At 35.4% G+C, this 20,635-nt stretch overlaps 1 protein-coding gene and 1 long non-coding RNA gene across 4 annotated transcripts; one reads left to right on the forward strand and one right to left on the reverse strand.

Moving 5' to 3' along the window:
* Positions 1–3,322: 3,322 nt before the first annotated feature.
* LOC149422917 (uncharacterized) lies at positions 3,323–5,225 on the forward strand. 2 transcript variants are annotated; one of them, XR_016302294.1, is made up of 4 exons: positions 3,323–3,386; positions 3,892–4,056; positions 4,191–4,401; positions 5,017–5,225. It is a non-coding gene; the product is annotated as an uncharacterized LOC149422917 (long non-coding RNA). The 2 variants fall into 2 exon arrangements; XR_016302295.1 differs by having other exon boundaries at positions 3,328–3,386; positions 3,955–4,056.
* Positions 5,226–14,989: 9,764 nt separating this feature from the next.
* LOC149422918 (uncharacterized) lies at positions 14,990–20,239 on the reverse strand. Of its 2 annotated transcripts, none has more exons than XM_089632772.1 (2): positions 20,155–20,239; positions 14,990–15,435 (listed from the first exon to the last, which is right to left on the reverse strand). In XM_089632772.1, exons 1-2 carry the CDS (start codon positions 20,211–20,213, stop codon positions 15,129–15,131), a joined length of 366 nt encoding a protein of 121 aa, XP_089488898.1. In that variant the 5' UTR covers positions 20,214–20,239; the 3' UTR covers positions 14,990–15,128. The 2 variants fall into 2 exon arrangements, 1 of the variants encoding a protein (XP_089488898.1); XR_016302296.1 differs by lacking the exon at positions 20,155–20,239 and adding an exon at positions 16,026–16,122 and having other exon boundaries at positions 15,303–15,435.
* Between the last annotated feature and the right edge of the window lie 396 nt (positions 20,240–20,635).

Below are 20,635 nucleotides of genomic sequence, written 5' to 3' on the forward strand. Positions count from 1 at the left end.
AGAGATTCTCAGAATTTAAAACAATGAACGTTTCGAACCTATTTCCATTCCATTTGTACGTTCGCAATTTACCCTGAAAAGAATAGAAGAACTATATATATTTGTAATTATATTCGAACAACGTTGAAGGGTGATTTTTGGGTAAGGCCAGGAGTTTGGTTTCTGTACAGAATCTTTACGTGTTCTGTATATTCATAATATGTTTGGACGGGCGAAAATAAATAATTTGTCTTAATATTTTATAGCATTACTTAAAAAACCTACAAGATGTTAGATTCTCTATCAAGAATACAGAATTAATTTTCGAAACATTTAAGTAACAAGTAAAGCAAAGTAAAAATTATACGATATAAAAAGGCGTACATTGTTGGATCTATTGTTTCTACCAAATCTGTTAAATAATTCAAACGGAACCAAACAATAAACTGAAAAACTGTACCAAGTAAAAATGTATCTAACTTAGTTGTAACAATAAAATAAAAAACACTAAACGCACGTATCTCGAAAACGAAATTGTGGCAGTTGGTGATTTTTTCCTGATAATTAACTGGTTAAGTTTCCACAAAACACAGAAAATTGTCATGGAAAGAAAGAAAACCTTTTTGTTTGTTTTATTCCCTAATACATGACGTGATTTGATCATTAATATTTTGACATTATCAAGTATAACGTCTTACCCCTACAACAAATCCAGATTTTAAAAATGTACAATTTCCATTCAAATAAAATATCCCAGTTTTAGGATCTATGATACTTTCAGCTTGTATATTGGCAAGCTTAGTCAATCTTTTTCCTGTGCACATATTAGCCAACTCTATCAATAAATCGTAGTGGCCCTGAAAGTAAGACAATGATTTAAAAAGTTTAATATTTCAAACGAAAACAAGTATGTCCACAGGTTGTATTTTTGATAACTTACGTATTGGAAACCATCAGAAGAAAATGAACCCAAGCTAAGAACATTTGCGAAGTAGAAACCTAGCAAGAACACACCTATGGTAACCACCCTAGCTTTGCGATATTTATATAAAGTCATAATGTACAAACTTTTTACAATACCAATAAAAGTCAAGAAATAATTTTTGAATTATGAGTTGTTATTTAATTTACCAGAAGATTCGCTGCTTGTTCATTTGAAAACAGAAATAAAAGTGTTACGCTGCGAGTGTTGCCCGTGGTAGAATGTTCTGATTTTTTTATTGTACAACAATATAAATGTTTTAGCTAATTTTTTTTTAAATACACCTATCATGTTTTAAGAAATTATCATCAATTTTATGTCTTAACAAGGCTACCGTATTCAACAATTGGCTTAATATGTAATAATATGCCATTTGGGAGATGAGTATAGGGTATAGGTAGCGCCGCCTCGGGAATGATTTGTTGGATAAACAAAACTTCTGCCGTAGGTTACCCCAAGAAGTTTGCTATGTTTAGTGAATTAGCAGGGGCGTCGGGTTCATGGGGAGAGGGTTTTCTAGGTCTTGGCGACGGATGCATCTGCGCAACCACTGTGTGGAGGGCTGGATTTGGAGAGACTTGATCATTTTATCCCTCCATCAGGACTCTCTCGAGTATAAAGCATTATCTTGACTTTTACTGATGCTGCGAAAGCGCGAAAATAGATTTATACTAATTTGACGATTGATATTTCTCCTCCGTGTGTTAACATTTAACAAAGCAACTTGGACAAAATAAAAACCAAAAAGAAGAACCAAGAACTTAAACCAGAATGGGAAAATTAATATTATGGAGTTTACAACATCATCTGGCATTCGAAACGGTAATTTTGACAATCGAAAACGGTTAAAGTATTGGTAGTCATTCAATGTTTGGCTGTCGCCCCCTGTGTAACTAGATATTATCATGCATTACCTTCCTCCATTCCACAATATCAATTATCATTAATATCTTAATCTTCACTGTCCATTATTTGATCCTAAAAATAATAAAAGCAATAATGATGTTCGACATTTCGCTGTCATTTTTCACTCTGTTGACACTTTTTATAATTAACCGTTTTAATGAGCCAGAGGTTAATCCAGCTGTTTGGTTCCTCTATTCTCTTCCTCTTCCTTCTATTCTTGATAGGAGAGTTGCATTGGTAAGAGCGTAATTTTGCATTTGAGGAATGGTGAGGATTACAGCAATTGATTAAGAGGAAGCTACAACTATGCGTTCATATATTTCTATTGAAAAAAAATATTTTTTAGTAGTTTGCATTTATATGTTTTATTGAGTAATAATTTTTTTTATTTGTATTCTACTCAAGCGAAGCGATAGGAAAACTTTCAATTTATCTAAAGCATATTTTTGGTATTCATAATGTTCACCAATTCGTTATAAAGATTAATCAAAATAGTGATTTGGCGTCAAGCTTCGCCTTAATGAACGTGATGCTACGTTAGAATGTACATATTTTATTATTATTATTTTTTTCTATTTTGTATTTTATCTGGGAGGTCATTTGAGATTAACACTGTTTATTGTTTATTAGAGAAACTTAGATACAGAGGACATAATTGGAACACGTGTAATTGGTAATGTCATTACTAATTCCTGTGTTTATTTTAATAATATGTATTAACGTTCTTTAATGAGTTCGTTTAGGGGAGAAACGCAAATGTTATGTTCGGCGGTACAATGATATTATCATCCTAAATGTAATTAATAAGAAAATAATAGAAAAGTGTGATTAGGATGTGTCATAGGCACTACAAGAATGATACTCTCAAGCATTTATATTTAATTTAAGGGAATCAGTTCCAAGAAAGGTGTGTTTTTACTTTAGACTTGAATTCTATTGGGCTTGTTATGCATCTTAGTTCCGGGGGGTGTTTATTCATCTCCAAACATAGTATTTGTGTTGCGTTTGGGTTCCATCAGTCAGTTATGTTGCAGATAATGTTGCTAAAAGTTGACGGCCAATGATTTCCGGGACGCATAGTTCAGAGATCTTAGGTGGGGCCATTTCATTGACGGATTTAAACAATTTGTACCTACATACAAAGATGTTCTGAAATGTGCGAACATTTAGAGACCCCGGTTATGAGCCGTGCCGCTGCATTAAACACGGATTACAGTTTTTCAATTTGATATTATGGAAGGCTGACATAAGTGCCGTAATCAAGATGTGAGACGTAATCAATGACCACAAAGAACATGAAATTTTTTTGCACCTGTGCAAATGCAAGGAGTGTAGCAGTCTTGCTTTTGAGTTCCTACCGTAGCGGCTGACAGCATTCTCAAGTTGCCGTCTTGATATGCGAACTAGTCTAAAGAGCGCTGTGCATCGTAGGAATTTGTTCCGTCAGTCTGGGCGATATACTCGGGGGACACGGGACGTTGGTGAAGGCTTGCCAACCTTGGCGGACTCAGAATTATACGTAAGATGCCTTCCAAATTGAGATTGATTTTTTATACTTTTGTATCTTAGGGATTACTCTGATAATTATATAAATTTGTTCAGAATTATGTAATTCTAAGCTGGCGCCTATTAAATTCATTATAGCATAATTTTATCCATTCGTAAATTCAACTGTCATGACTTGCATTTTGTCAACTATCGAGAAATATCTAACTCGACACACCTTGAGAAATAAACCTTTTATAATGAGTCTCTTGCTTAGTATTAACTTTCCAGAGCAATATGTGTAGTAACAGAATTTTATATAATAAATGTTAAAGTTGTTAATAGAGTTTTTATTACTGGTGCACACAATTATTCTACCCACATGTAACATCGAGTTCCCTTTTAGGGAAGTAATAATTTTGGTAAAGATATTGCTACAAATGGCGCCTGACTTTGGTAGAATCTAGTTGACGAGAATACGCAAGTTTATCCTCATTTTAATGTTGTTTCCTGATTTTTGATTAATTTTTTTTTTTCAGAGATAAGTGATGCTATAATTTACTTTCCCGTTTGTCAATCTCTTTTTGGAGGGTCTCTTGTAGATTCTGGGTGGTCGGTGACCTTCTTCATTTGTATCGTGTCCACGAGTCTAATTTAAATTTTCATTTTATGCAGTTTTTGTTATCTCGGCCCAACTCACAGAGGTTTCGTCTTTTTATTCATCTGTGTCGGCACTATGTTGTCGCACATATTTTTATTTTATTTTATAACATAGTAATTTGTGTGACAATTTTGTTGTATGTTTAAGCGTGATCTAACTATTTTTCTACCCACATAGTTGTGTAGGTATGACGGATACTCCAATTATGACTAGAAGCCAAACGAAACTGAAAGTCATCATGTCGAAATCAAACGAGGACTCCCCTGTTCAGAATTCCACGGTTTCGTCAGTCTCGGTTCCCGTACACAAATGGAATTCAACTTTTGACGGTTCCGGCGATGTCCGTCACTTTATAGAAAGAGTCAACGAGTTAGCTATCTCTCGCAACGTAAGTACTATTTCTCTTTTCTCTTCTGCTGTGAAACTCTTTTCAGGAAGTGCCTTGGATTGGTTCAGAGTAAATCGCGAGTCGTTCTTCCTGGGCAGACATTGTTGTCGCGTTAAAAGATGAATTTGAATTATTGGACCACGAAAGACGTCTTTTAGCGCAGATCAGAGCTACGTTTCAGCAACAAAAGGAAAACCTTGGGTGCTTCATTACTCGAGTTTTACTGTTAAATAATCGCTTGACCTCTAAGTTGCCTGACGATGAAATTCTTGAAATTTTACAGTGTAACATGCTTCCTAGGTACATCCAGAAACTATCTCTTTCTGTAATAACGGATTTGAATTCTCTTAAAAAGTTGGTAAAAATGATTTAGTTGGCTGACAGTCGTTCAGATTTCAGATTTTCCTCTGCAGATGCAAACTGTAACAATAATAACGCAAGTCGTTCTATTTTTAATAATGCTTCATCCAGAGAAAATATTACGAATAATTCTGGTAATCCTAATTTATATCCAGATCTTTTTGCTAATCAAAATAATTTAAATAATCCCAATAATAGAAGAGTTTGGCAATCTTTTGATTTCAATAATCGTAGCCCGTCTAACGTGAATTCTAGGGAGGTGAGATGCTTTCGCTGCGGTCGTCTTGGTGTTAAGGCGCCTTCGTGCAACTGCCGGCGTTCAAAAAACTAGATGCCCCGGGGGTCCTGTCTGCGAGCGACAAGTCGACATCGTTCGCTGACATCACCTCTAGGCACCGGGTTGCTGTGCTGGCTGAAACCAGAGTCTGCGAGACTGCTACAGGAGGACATTTTGGCCGTGGAACTTTTTGTATCATTTTTTAACACATTTTTTGTATTCCTTGTATTAGTGGTTTTTACTACATAATAAATAAAAAATGTTTGTAACGTGTGATTTGAAACAAATATATCAGCAAAACCTACTAGAATGTCCTAATTTCCCTTAATCTATAAGTAATCAACTACCTATCACTCCAGCCAACACTCCTCTTCTACGATCACAGAACTCAGATTAAAGATCTAACTCTTAATCTATAAGTAATTAACTACCTATCACTCCAGCCAACACTCCTCTGTGATCTTCTACCATCACAGAACTCAGATTAAAGGCCTAACCCATAATCTATAAGTAATCAACTACCTATCACTCCAGCCAACACTCCTCTGTGATCTTCTATCATCACAGAACTCAGATTAAAGGTCTAACCCATAATCTATAAGTAATCAACTACCTATCACTCCAGCCAACACTCCTCTGTGATCTTCTATCATCACAGAACTCAGATTAAAGGTCTAACCCATAATCTATAAGTAATCAACTACCTATCACTCCAGCCAACACTCCTCTGTGATTTTCTACCATCACAGAACTCAGATTAAAGGTCTAACCCATAATCTATAAGTAATCAACTACCTATCACTCCAGCCAACACTCCTCTGTGATCTTCTACCATCACAGAACTCAGATTAAAGGTCTAACCCATAATCTATAAGTAATCAACTACCTATCACTCCAGCCAACACTCCTCTGTGATCTTCTACCATCACAGAACTCAGATTAAGGGTCTAATTTCCCTAATCCATAGGAACTTGACTACCTACCACTTCTACCAGACTACTGAAGATACTGGGGGTATCTGATCTTTTAAACTAAAAAATAATAACATAAACTAATAAGAAATTTGACCTTGCCAGGGCCATCTTGCTTTGCCTGGCGTGTAAATTAAATATTTTGTCTTAAAACTGACATTTCAAAGGGACACGATATAACAATGGAAATATATTTACAATGGATCTTAGAAATGCAGTTGAAGGTTGCAAATTTCATTTGGGTTTATAATTATAGGTCAATATTAGCATTGTCCTTGTTCAAAAAGCTTCCTTGCAATTTTTATATTCTGGTTGGGACATAAAGTCGGAAACTTTCTGGATAAGAGCTAAATTCAATAAATTTTGGGAGGTTTTAAAAATAAACAAATAATAACCAACGGCTTCGGAAGTAGGAATATCTAAGTAGGTATCTTTGAAGGAGTTCATAAATACCAGGCTTTTAGACAGATTATTTTATTTGAAGAATTAGATCTTATTAGCGCAGTTGGAGAAAACAAATATAATGTTTTTGTGATAATCTTAAAATAAGAAAATAAGACTACATTTTTTCCAATAGGTATTATCACAATTTGGAATGGACACCACTGTTACTTATTTATTGGGTTATTATGCCTTGTTTCACTTCCTGCTTCCCTAGCCTATGTGTCGGACTGCGTTACAGTGCAGTTATTGGGGCAGATAAACCAAAAATGAATCACAATAGGTAATTTTTTGGTGGTGAAAATCACACCTTTTGTAAAATTCATGAATATTTTCGTTAGATAGTACACGGGTGATTTTTTCTTTTAAAAACATCGAAACAGAAAGTATTAATATTGGACTGTTGCAAAATACAATCAGATAGAATGGAATATGTGAAGTTTGGTTGGGAAAAATAACATGATTAAAAATGCAGAAAAATACAAAACCAAATAACAATCAACATTATACGAAGAAACTAGAATGAATCCTCCATAGTATATCCGTAAGACATGCGCATTTGTTTAAGCCCGTTGTCTCTCGGGTCCGTAAGCAATCGACATAAACTGAGTGCTGTAAGTCCCCGCGCAGAAAATTAAGTTCATTATAGTAAGATAACGGTTTGCAGAGCAGTTCAGGGTGGAATTTTTCTCTATAAGCATTTGATTTGTGACGATTGCTTACCGACCCGTGGGACAACGGGCCTAATATTATAATACCAAACAATATTTATGTTTCTAAGCAATTACATCTTACTTTTCATCATAAAAGTAATTGTTTAAAATTTTTTTCGGAAATTAATGCGGAAATAGCTATAGGACGCCTAATTTATTCTGGCATTCTCTGGGTAATTTGCTGTATATTTTGATCAAATCCGTTGAAAGCTATCTTATATAATTGGTTTGTTGTGTTTTTAAATTTTGTGTAATAAAACATATTTCAATAGTAGCTATTCATTTTTATCCATAGATTGCATTTCTAGAATCGAACGAAATATCTAGTATTTCTTCTAAACCCTACAGAATTATTTATTTATAAACGCCCTATATTGGGGCTCTCAAAATAAGATTATAAATTACGTTAAAAATAGGAGTAAATTAAACATAACAAGAGTAATTTAAAAACAACAAAAGTATAACAAAGATAAAAAAGATTGTAAAAATAAAGCATTAAATACATTGACTAAATAAAACAATCAATGATTAAACACAATATACTTGCAAGCTAAGTGAACAATCTTGAAACAAAATTTTTTATAGAAAATTTGAAAAACATTATGAATACCAAAGCTGCAATCATACGCATAGATTATGATAACTCGTTATTTAGATTTAATAAAAAAGTGGTGAATTCATTTTGCTTTAAATATATCGACATTTAAAATGAAAATACCAGCCATATCTATTAATTCATTGCCAAGTCTATGATTCGTCTCCATGACAGTTTGAATACAAAGTTATTAAGCCTAGGATCCCGATGCAACAAACCCTACCTTTCTCCGTAAAAAGTACTTGATTAGAATCGTTTTCGGAAATTAATGCGGAAATAGCTATTTAATTAAATTAAATTCGGAAATAGCGTCCTATAGCTATAGGACGCCTCATTTATTATGGGTAATGTGCTGTACATTTCGATAACATCCGTTGAAAGCTATCTTATATAACTTAGTGGGTCAGAATAATAATGGATCAAGTCCGAATTTTATACAACCACATTTTTATTAATTTTTGTGTAATAAAATATGTCAGTTGTGGGTTAGTAACACGACAGTGGCTATTATTTTTTTTATATAGATGGCAATACTAGTATCGAATGCAGACCATTCTTCGAAATCCCACAGAATAATTTATTTATTTACAAACGCCCTATTGGACGCTTACAATAAGATTAAAAATTAAATTAAAAACAACGGTAACTTAAAAAAACAACAGAATGACATAAAAACAAATATAAAAAATAAAACGTTAAATACAATACACTTTCACTTGGTTATCACTCATTATTTACATGTACTAAAAGTTGTGAATTAATTTGGCTTTAAATGTATCAAAATTTTAAATGAAAATACCAGCGATATCTTTTATGCATTGCCAAGTTTACGAATCCTCTCCTTAACAGAAATGAATACAAAGTTATTTAGCCTAGGATCCCTACCCAACAAAACCTACGTCATCGAGAGTAGACATTTGGTAAGCCTTAAAAAGTTGTTCTGCCGGTGCGCCTCTTGGAGGGTTCCGCGCAGTCATGCAAATAGTGAACGAATTTTTGCGAAATTATGTAATTAGGTACACGAACCGGAATGGTTTCTTACGATAGGGGTCGATGAGTAGATGAAAAAAGCACAAATGACTATTTTAGGCAATCTCACGAGAACTATTATTTTTTTTAAATTATGACTATTATTATTAATTGTAAAAAATTAAAACTATTACCAATAAAAATTATCACAGTGATACGCTGTTATATTGGCTCTAGTTTAAAACTGGTGGTGCGCAAATCCTTCGTTCGCAATTGTGCGGGGTGGGTTGCGGTGAGTGCGATAAAGACTTAAGACAAAACAAAAACGAATTGAATTTGCCTTAGTGTTTACAAAAGGAAATGAGTGAGAAATGCCAAAGACTTACCCAGGTCTCGTCCTCTGTAGCCGCTGGTTCCTTTATTTACACTTATCAGCTTGCATACAATTAAGGGCAATTCCCTTTAAGCATTCGCTCACTCAACACGAAACAAAACAGTGACATTCACTGCGGCGGGTAAAAACTTCACTGGACGATGTGTGCTCCAAAACAATCACAGCCGAATTCAACATATGCGGGTATTCACAAGATGACAGGAATGTTCGCGGACCAAGATGCAACGATAAAAATGTTCCTTGTCGTTTGGCCGGGTCAAGGAAAGGGGACAAGGGGCACAGGGGGGGTGAAGGGTACACATTTTAAGGCTATTCAATTTTGAAACCTCACGCGCAACTATCCCCCCGCCTTGATAGGGTGCGAAATCACCCCTTTTAAAACCGCATTGTCATGGCATTTATCATATAAACAAATTAACATAACCTACAGTTATCCTAAATTTCCTAACCTACATTGACTAAACCTAATGCTACTAGACTACTATTGAGTTGGCAAAGGGTATAGCCGTACTACTGGGCGAATATAAGATCCCATCACTGTTCTGACACGAGCAACACGAATTACTCCATCATTTGCGGGGAACACTTCATCAATAACACCTAACGGCCAATGTAATGGTGGGGCATTTTCAGTTCTCACTATTACTACTAAGCCGACCTTTACTGGATTAGTAGGAGTATTCCATTTTGGACGTACTTGCAAAGTATGCAAGTAATCTAATCTCCATCGCTTTCAGAATGATTGAATTAATTTATCGAGTAAATCATGACGCGATAGAAGGTTTAAATTATCATTCTCGATTTCCACGGCTGGCAGGTGTTTTAAAGGAGTTGTCGTCAAGAAGTGAGCTGGCGTTAACGCAAGGGGTTTGGAGGGGTCTGAAAAAAGCGTTCTACACAATGGCCTCATATTCAGAATGGTTTCTACTTGTGCAAGTACTGTAGTTGCCTCTTCAAACGATAGAATCTGATCCCCTATTACTCGAAAAAGATGAGTCTTCATGCTTTTGATATTGGATTCCCGATTTTCTCCAAAGTGGGGTGCTATTGGCGCATTCAGATGCCAGCTTATTCTATTATTTGCCAAAATACTTGCGAATTCTTCACAAAAATGAAGATGACGAAAATGCGTGCAATTCATTCAATTTTCTCTTGGCTCCTACAAATTTAGTTCCATTGTCTGAGTATAAATTTGACACAGGAACACGTCTAGAAATAAATCGTTTGAATGCGTTCAGAAAACATTCGGTGCTCAAATTTGACGCCAATTCAAGGTGCATAACTCTTGTTGTCAAACACACAAATAAGCAAATAAACGCCTTTTGAGAACGAATTCTATGTCCACGTGATACGGTAACCCTCAAAGGCCCGGCAAAGTCTATACTCACATGCGTAAATGGTTTTATATACTGAATGACACGACAATCTCTATGATCCGCCATTAAAGGTGCAATTGTTTTAGGGCGTAGCCAAAAACATGAATTCCACTTATGTACTCGATTTTGAATTAAACTACGGGCTAACAGTATTCAATATTTTTGCCTCAAAATAGACATTAAGAATGCGGGTCCCGAATGACAATGAATTGTATGATAATGATCAACCAACAAATTCAAAACGTGATCCTTTCGCGGGAGAACTATGGGGTGCTTTTGATCATAATTTAAATCCAAATTAACTAAACGACCTCCCAACCTTATGATTCCGTCATTCAAGAACGGTCTCAAACGTTGAAATACGGGTTTACACGTCTTTCCTTTTTGTAGATTTATCAATTCCCCGGGAAAGTACGCTCGTTGTATTTCGCGCAATATCTTAAGCTCGACGAACTCTAAATCTGACCCACTTATATATTTTTGATATGGCAACACCTTAAGAAAACGAAATACGTAAACCAAACATCGTAATAATTTATTCCACGAGGAAAAGCGCTTTGACAGGGTTAGAATATCATATTCTTCTAAACCAGAAGTCATTACTAACGAAATAGACTTCTGTTTGGGTGGTTCTGTCACCATAGTGACATCAAATGTGGTAATGGGCCACTGTTCAGGCCTAAATTTCATCCACGGTGGGCCATGAAACCATATCGGCTGATATAAAATCTGATTGGGGGTAAACCCTCGTGACAGACAATCAGCGGGATTATCTGTGCCTGCGATATGATAAAAACAGGTAGCCGATAATTCAGATTGAATTTTAGCAACTCTATTAGCCACGAATGTCCCCCAACGGTTCGGAGAAGACTGAATCCGACAAAGTGCTACAGTGGAATCAGTAAATACGTATATATTTTCAATTTTCAAGCGTATTTCTAAGGTTTCTACTACGTTATGCATTAATTTTGCAAGTTTTAATGCAGCGCAAAGTTCTAATCGTGCGAAAGAAACAATTTTCAGAGGATAAACCTTCGATTTTGCACAAGCAACATGTACTGAAATTGCTTCATGATTTTGGACATGGAAATACACTATACCTCCATATGCCTTTTCGTTGGCATCTGCGAAACCAACAATGGTTACGATGCTACTGGACGTGATGCCAGTATGGTGCGGAATTTGTATTCTATTCAGTGAGGAAAGTTCCTCACAGAATTGCGTCCATATCCTTACAATATCGTCGGGAGGCTCATCATCCTAATCGCATTTTTGTAGCCACAATTGTTTAATTAAAAGCTTGGCATATAAAACGACAGGTGCGATGAAGCCCATAATATCCCATATTTTTGTGACACAAGACAATATATTTCGTTTTGTACAACCTGTTTTAGGTGTAGAAGTGACGAAAAAGAATAAATCGGAATTTGGTGACCAGTATAAGCCCAATATTTTATGCATGCTCACTTCATCAAATTCCTTTATCGCTGATAAGCGATGCGAATCTGGAATAGATTCCAGAACATCTTGCGAATTGCTGGTCCACTTGACATGGTCGAATTGGCCAGTCTTTAATAATGCAATTAACTGAGAGGACGTTTCCTTTGAACCCTCTTCAGTTTCCATGCTATATACAAAATCATCCATATATAAAAATTCTTCAGTAATTTTCTTTGCCTCAGTAAAAGCTTCTCCTTCATCGGAGGGCAATTGCCTGATAGTGCTGTAATTGATTCACAGACTTTTACACGTGCCTTTGAATTATATAAATTATAATAATGAATTAAATATTATTAAAACTATCGCCAATAACAACGGATACAAAAGCGAAACTATTGATAGGCTAATAGAGAAAAAGGATAAAAAAACTTACATTAACAATCATTTCACAAGGCCTTGAAAATAAAAATGAAAAAGATAGTAATAAACAATGGGTTAAAATCCCTTATATTGGTGAAATATCAACAAAAATATCTAGATTAACCAATAATGATAAATACAAAACAGCTTTTTATAATGTAAACTCTCTAGGTAGAATTTTAATTAACAACAAAGATAAGAGAGATAAACTCGAGAACTCGGGCGTTTACCAAGTGAACTGCGCTAACTGCCCAGCATATTACGTTGGTCAAACAGGGAGATCTTTCAAAACCCGTATTAAAGAGCATTTTACAAATTGGGTAAATAATAAAGGCGAATTGTCAAATGTAGCATCACATTTATTAGAAAACAAACACTCGTTTGATAAAGACAGAGATGTTAAAGTCCTCCATACTTGCAATAAAGGCCACAAACTTGATAGACTAGAATCTTTAGAAATTACTCGCTTAATTAATAAAATAGACCCTAACTTTGTAATGAATAAACAATTAGAATCATTTGCCAAGTCTCCGCTCTTGTATCCATTGTAATTTTCATAATAATTTCGACATTAAAATAAGTAGTTAGGTTAGACCATCCCTATTTCAATGTAAACATGTACCCATTCAATAAGTAACTTTGTAATTAATAAGCTATTAGTATCAGTTGCTAAGTCCCTACTTTCTTAATTCTTATAATAATTTCTCAAATGTAAACATGTATCTTTTCAAAAAGCAAATATAATCCCATCATAAATAATGATTTGACAATAAAATTAGGTCATTAATAATGCATATTACCTGTGAGGTTTTTTCCCTAATAAATATTGAAATAAGCTACAAACCCAAGGTAATTAGCTTACTGGAATTACCAAATATTTAGAAATTCAACAATCTTAAACGACTTAGTAACAAATAAAATTGATTAAAACCCTATAAACTACCCCTCTCCCCCCTCCCCCATATGTTGTGTATATAAACCGTAGACTAAGAATTTTGTGTACCAGTCTGAAGATGGCTTTGACGAGCTGAAACCGGTTACGGTCAAAATAAAATTAAGTGGAATAAAGTTTTTTATTTGTTTTATTATAATATATTAAAATAAATAAAATTAAAATAAAATAGATAGTTAATAAAGTTACAGACCGCTTACCTACCGCCAAAGTTGATGTACCTTCATTGTCATATTTGAATGACTTACCGTTGGCGGATGAGTCATATGGAGAACCAGGAGAAATTGATATTTTGCTAGGAGCCCAGCTCTTCCCGCATCTCCTGTTGTCAAAAAGGGTTCGAGACCCTTTTCAGAGGCATAATCTGCATGCTTTAGAAATAGTTCTAGGATACGTTATTTTGGGATCAGCACCAACTCGGGTTGAGGATAATGTTAGCGTATCTTGTTGTGCCATGCTAGAAGAACCAGATGATATTTGTCTCAAAAGATTTTGGGAATTAGAAGAGGTAAACGTACCGTCTATTAAAAGTCCTGAAGATCGTGAATGTGAGGAAATGAAATAAAATATATATATAAAATTAAAACAGATCATTGAAGTCCTCCTCACTAGGAGATCCTGTGCTGAGGGGGACTATATATGTTAGTATACGTTTTCAGCGACTAAGATGATGTTTTAAATATATTAGCTAGTTCTTCTTCCGATATTTGCCATACAAAAATGTACCTAATTATTTAAAAAAGTAACTAAATACAAAAAAAATATTAAATAAATTTTCCCCACTATATAAAATATTATTCAATGACACGGAAATGCTTGTTTTTGCACTAGCGTAGAGGACTATTCTCAAACTGGTCGTGATTTTATCCTCTCGTACAACTCCATGGTGCGGAATTATGTATGAAGGCATCTCATTTCCTTTATTTGGAGTGCTGAGAGTCAAATAATCCTTCTCTAAATATTCATTGATAATATTATTATAAGCTTTTCTTAATTTTGGAGAGGCTTCCAATTTACGTTCAAGGCATAAAAAACGTTTATTTGCCATTGCAAATGAATCCCCAAGGGTTGAAACACCCCCTTTAAATGGCAAAGCAACTATATATCTTCCATTTTCAGGATCTCTTGTGGTTGTTCTTTTAAGTTTTATTCTTTAGAAACACACATCACTGGTAACAAAAAACAACGACCCTCGAATTCCTTAATTATTTCATGGTTGTTATTGATCCGTTATTTAGAGAGAGAAGAGGAAGAAAATGGGCTTGCAAGCCTATTTATAACCTAATTAATTTGAATGTATTGGTATATATAATCACAATTATTGCCCTTAGGGGAGACATCTGTCGGATATTTCAATTACTCAATACAGATACAGGTGGCATTTTCGTTTGGTTTGATTCTTGGCTAAAGTCTGAACATGCTGCCAGGGCACGGAAGAATTTATTTTTTTTACACATAAACAAAAAATAATTTAAAAAAAAAACCATAATATAAACAAAAATAATTTGAAAAATAAACATAATATAAATATGGACAAATTAATTTGAAAAACAATCATGAGATGAATATGAACAAAAAGTTCTAAAATAAGAGAATCATAATATGAACAAGTTAATTCGATGTTCCTAGGTCATCCTTCAGGTAGGTTGCTAATTCTTCTCCTTCTTATGACTGCTAGCAAAAATTTGATGGTCCAAGGTCATCCTTCAGGTAGGTTGCTAATTTTTCTCCTTTTTATGACTGCTAGCAAAAATTTGATGGTCCAAGGTCATCCTTCAGGTAGGTTGCTAATTCTTCTCCTTTTTATGACTGCAGGAACTTATTTATTCAGTCCGGGGGGTACATCGGGCGTCCCTGTAGCAATGCTTGAATCCCTTTCCATGGGTAATAAACATATTTTGCTGATAGGTCTCTTAAATGTTCCTTGTGCGGTTTTGAGGGTAACCACCCGCACTTTCCCGTCAGCTCCAGGGTGAGTAGCTAGGATCCTGGCTAGTTTCCACATATTAGGCGGCAGGTTGTCCTCCTTTAGTATGACCATGTCGTCCCTTTCAACAGTCCTGAGGCCCTTGTCTTCCTTCCATTTGGTACGTCTTTGTAATTCTGCAAGATATTCCAGTTTCCACCTGCACCAAAATGTTTGAATCAGTGCATTTAATTTTTGATATTGATTCAATCGATTATATTGTATCTCCCGAACATCCTTCTCAGAGATAGAAGCTATCCCTCCGCCAATCAGGAAATGATTTGGAGTCAAAGGATTCAGGTCAGTCGGATCGTTGGACAGAGGAGTGAGCGGACGTGAATTTAAACAGCATTCTACCTGACACAATAAAGTATATAATTGTTCAAAGGTTAAACTTGAATTATCGGTTATTCTTTTTAAATGATATTTGGCGGATTTCACTGCTGCTTCCCAGAGTCCAGCGAAATTCGGTGACCGTGGTGGAATAAATCCCCACAATATTGACAAATCAGCTAAATATTTTTGAATCTTGTCATCAGATTTCTTTAACTTATCATACAATTCTCTCAGTTGATTATATGCTCCCTTAAAATTGGTCGCATTATCTGAATATATTTTAAAGGGTTTGCCCCTCCGCGCAATGAAACGTTTTAAACAATTTTAAAAGTTGTCAGTGGTGAGGTCCGTTACCAGTTCCAAATGCACAGCTTTCGTTGAGAAACAAACAAAAATGCATAAATAAGATTTCACCAATGGAGCCTTCCTGGTGATACCGCTTTTCATCATGATAGGACCTGCGTAATCAATCCCGGTAACCTCGAACGGCCTGCTAGGTGTTATTCTGTTTTACGGCAAGTCACCCATGATAACTTGACTGGTTACTGGATTTTTTCTGAAACATACTATACATTTATGTAATATTTGCTTAACAGTGGTTTTTCCGGCAATCGGCCAGAACTGTAATCTCACTAGAGATAACAAAGTTTGTGTCCCTGCATGTAAATGTACATAATGAAGATGTCTAATAATTTATTCTGTTAACTTATTATTTTTTGGTAAAATTATTGGGTGTCGTTGCTGGTATGATAAATGTTTCGCCTTTGTTAGCCTGCCCCCGACACAAATTAATCCATTATTTATAAATGGATTAAGCGACAAAATAACGCTACGTTTATTCAGTGAACATTTATTACTCAAAGCCCTGAACTCATCCTTAAAATGGTAGCGTTGAATTATTGCTATTAGACGATGCAATGTATTGTCCAGCTCCGGCACGCTTAACCTCCCGGTTAATTTACAGTTTTTTGTGTTACAATTATTAAAGAAACGCAATATATATGCAGTTACTCTCTTTAGCTTGTTGAGAGAGGAAAATTTTGAAAAGATGTCCCACTCCGTGACATTAGTAGACACGCATACCGCCTTGGTTTTTATCTCTGGAGGATTTATACAGGAATTTTCTGGCTTCGGCCAGTGATCGGCCTCTCTTATTAGCCAATCTGGACCCTTCCACCAAATATCTGCTTGTAATAGTTTGTTTGCTGTAACTCCTCTTGATAAAATATCAGCGGCGTTTTCCTGCGATGAAACATGTCGCCAATGGGCGGGATCGCCGGCCTCTTGTATCTCGGCAACCCTGTTGGCCACAAAGGTATTCCATCTAGCTGGCTGTCCTCTTATCCAGCATAGTACGATGGTAGAGTCACACCAGTAGTATGTATCCACCTCAACCATGTTGAGCGCTTCTTTGATGTTTTTTAATAATTTCGTTAACAGCACCGCACCACAAAGTTCCAATTTTGGCAGGGATATGTTTTTTAATGGCGCTATCCTGGACCTGGAAGATATTAACTGAGAGTGCATCTTACCTTCGGCGTCCCTGGATACTAGATACGCACAGGCTCCGTAGGCCTTTTCCGATGCGTCGCAAAAACCATGGATTTGTAGGCCGTTTTGACCCCACAAGATTCTTCTCTTTATTTTCAACAGGTTTATTTGAGATAAATTTTTCATGTAATTTTCCCAATCTTTTAATATTCCCTCGGGTATTTCTTCGTCCCAGGAAGTCTTAGATATCCATAATCTCTGCATAATTAGTTTTGCTACAACCGTTACTGGTCCTAGCAGTCCTAAAGGATCGAACGTTGAGGCGATACTTGACAATATCCGCCGTTTGCTTTGTACGGTACATACTGGTTTTTTCACTACATATGAAAAGTAATCAAACTCACTGTTCCAGATTAATCCTAGTATTTTTTCTTCTTGGGGTTCTTTAGATATCAATCCTTGCATATCTTGACCTGGTTCGGAAGATAATTCTGCCACGTTCGATCTCCATTTTCTTAGATTCATCCCTGCAGATTTTAGTAAACTGATTACCTGTTGTTTTAGAAGGTGGCACGATTTAACGTCATTTCCTCCCGTTAATAGGTCGTCCATGTAAAAGTCGTTTTCAATGACATTGCTTGCTATAGGAAATGAAAGTCTATTTTCAATACCTATTTGCTTCAGGCATCTTGTCGCCAGGAAAGATGACGGACCTAATCCATAAGTCACTGTCCTTAGCTTGTAATGCTTCAAATCCTCATCCTGTGAAAAGCGCCAAACAATTTTCTGTAGATTGCGGTCGCTTTCCTGCACGTTTATCTGACGGTACATTTTCTCTATGTCCGCAATTATGACTACAGGATGTTTTCTGAAATGTAAAATTTGCATATTTAAATCCTTTTGTATGTTAGGTCCAACCATCAGAGCATCATTAAGGGAAATACCAGAAGATGTTTTTGCCGATCCATCGAACACCACGCGAACTTTAGTAGTGGTGCTTGACTCCTTCATCACCGCATGATGTGGTAAAAAATATGATCTCGCATCGCATTCGGATTTTCGGCACTCTTCCATATGACCCAATTGTAAATATTCTCTCATAAACATGCTATATTGACATTTAAATTCTTTATTGGTGGAAAATTTTCTTTCCAATGTATGAAACCTTTTTTCAGCCATTGACAAAGAGCTCCCTAGTTGGTCTATACAAGGGCGGGTTGGTAGGGCTACAGTAAATCTGCCCTCCGTGTCTCTACTATGACACTCTGTAAAGTTGACTACGCAAGCCTTTTCTTCAAAATTCTTAGGTTTCATGGCATCCACCTCCTCTAGTTTCCAGAATCTTTCCATCTGGTTACCTATTTTATTAATGGCTAGATTACAATTAATTGATACTGGCCTTGTTTTAGTGATGATGTCGATCGCTCCGGAAACAATCCAACCGAGTTCAGTCCTTTGAATAGTTGGCCCGCCCTCCGTTAAGCGGATTCGATCATTATTCATTATTTCCCAAAAAACTTCCGCACCCAACAGGATGTCAATTGGAGACGTGACATTGAAATCCTTATCCGCTAGTTGCAAGCCAGATGGGATCTTCAACTCTTGTTTCCTGAAGGTCATTTGGGGTAGGTCGGTTGTTATAGCCTGCAATACTAAACAAGAAATTTTCTTATTATAATCACTATTCACTGCTAACATGTCAATTGTAACTCTTCGATTGATATGTGTGATGCGATTTTGTATTCCAGACACCGGCGTATTTATTTTTTCTGTTTTTAATTTTAATTTTTTTGCAAAACTCTCTCTTATGAAATTCGATTGGGCGCCTGAATCCAATAATACCCTCGTTTTGTGTAAACGGTTGTCGCTACCTACGATATTCACGATCGCTGTAGATAATAAAATTATTTTTTCATTTTTATTTAACACCGTATGATTTGCCACTGATGTCGAGCTGTGTGCCTCTTCATTTGTGTTTTCACTATTTAATTCATTAACATGTATCAAAGTATTATGTTGATCACTTGCACAGATTTTACATTTGAATTTATTTTTGCAATCTTGTGTAAAATGTCCTACCCTCAAACATTTGAAACAGGCTCGGGCCTTTCTTAAAAATTCTAATCTTCCCTGGATATTTAATTTGAGAAATTTTTTACAATAATACACTGGATGATTTTCTTTACATAGGATGCATCCGTGTTTGGTTGCTATCAATGAGACAGACAAATCTTTCTTGCGATCATCACGTGTTGTAACATTCTTGTAGGTAGGCCTTTTTTCTTGCAAATTTGTGAACTCCAGTACCTCAACACGTTTGGTTAGACATGTAATAAATTCTTTCAACGTTGGGAGTGCACCATCTATTGGCTGCTCTTCCCAAAATCTACGAGTTGATCCATCCAATTTATTAGATATTAAATATATCATAATCGCGTCCCAGGAACCAACATGTAATCCCAGATTTTTTAACGCTTCTAAATTTATATTAGCCTGATCAATAATATGCCTTAACGCGACTGGACATTCTTGTTTCATATCTTTTAACTGAAATAAAGATGCAACATGCCTATGAACTATTATTTTTTTATTCGCGTAACGTTTCTGCAGTATCTGCCACGCAGATTCGTAATTGTCGTGCGATATGGTCAAGGAGGCAATCAATTTAGCTGCGTCTTTTTTAAGGCACGATTGTAAATAAAAGAATTTTTGAGAATTGTTTAACGTATTATTTTCATGAACCAATGCTTTAAAGGTCTCAGCGAATTTAGCATAATCAGTAATTTCACCATGAAATTCAATAAGTTTCAAAGTTGGTAATTTAATTTCACATTTTTCATGATTTACTGAATTCAATAAACCTTTTGCTAATGCAAGTACAGAGAAATATTGATTTTCAAAGGATTCACGTTGACTTACGTGTTCTGCCTCGTCATCCAAAAGTTCTTCGATTTGAGATTGAATTTTTTCAAAGTCATCTAACAATTTTTCGACCTTTTGATAACGTAATTCTAGTTCCGTTTTATCGAGTGTCTTTAAAATATCATTAAACCTTGTCAATTTCGCTTTCAAAACTCCACGCTTGTTGATTAACTGCTTTAACTTTTCCATCTTTAATGGTAAATAATAAACAATTTAACTTTTAACCTCAAACAACTGACAGTTTACGAATGAAAACACGGCGGTGTTAGTAAAAATGCTTGTCAGTGCCAGGGCTGACAACCTTTTAAATCAAAACAACCACTCACCACTGACAACTTTTTAAATCAGAAATTCGCTGAAATTATTTTGTAGTGAGATTTTACCCGGTAAATTTGAATATTTGCGTGAATAATTTTTAATTAAATAAATCCAATGACAAAACTCTTACAATTGAGATGCTCATTTAACAATAATCGTATCAATTTGCAATGTAGGTAGCTATTAAAATTTTATGCAACTGAAAAATCAGAAACAACAATAATTTTTTTTTTTAATCTTTGTTGCATATTTAAATATTTCATTTGGGATAATTTGAAATAGGAAGGATTCGG

The sequence above is a fragment of the Hesperophylax consimilis genome, chromosome 6 (genome assembly GCF_061612785.1).
Source record: "Hesperophylax consimilis isolate HC1 chromosome 6, BYU_Hcon_1.0, whole genome shotgun sequence".
NCBI classification, from domain to species: domain Eukaryota; kingdom Metazoa; phylum Arthropoda; class Insecta; order Trichoptera; family Limnephilidae; genus Hesperophylax; species Hesperophylax consimilis.

Excerpts from the sequence above, each read along its gene's own strand:
- LOC149422918 (XM_089632772.1), bottom strand. The coding sequence starts at position 20,213 with ATGGAAAAGTTAAAGCAGTTAATCAACAAGCGTGGAGTTTTGAAAGCG. Across the intron at positions 15,436-20,154 it reads TTGAAAGCGAAATTGACAAG|GTGGAAACTGGAATATCTTG; the intron begins GTTTAATGATAT and ends ATTTTGGTGCAG.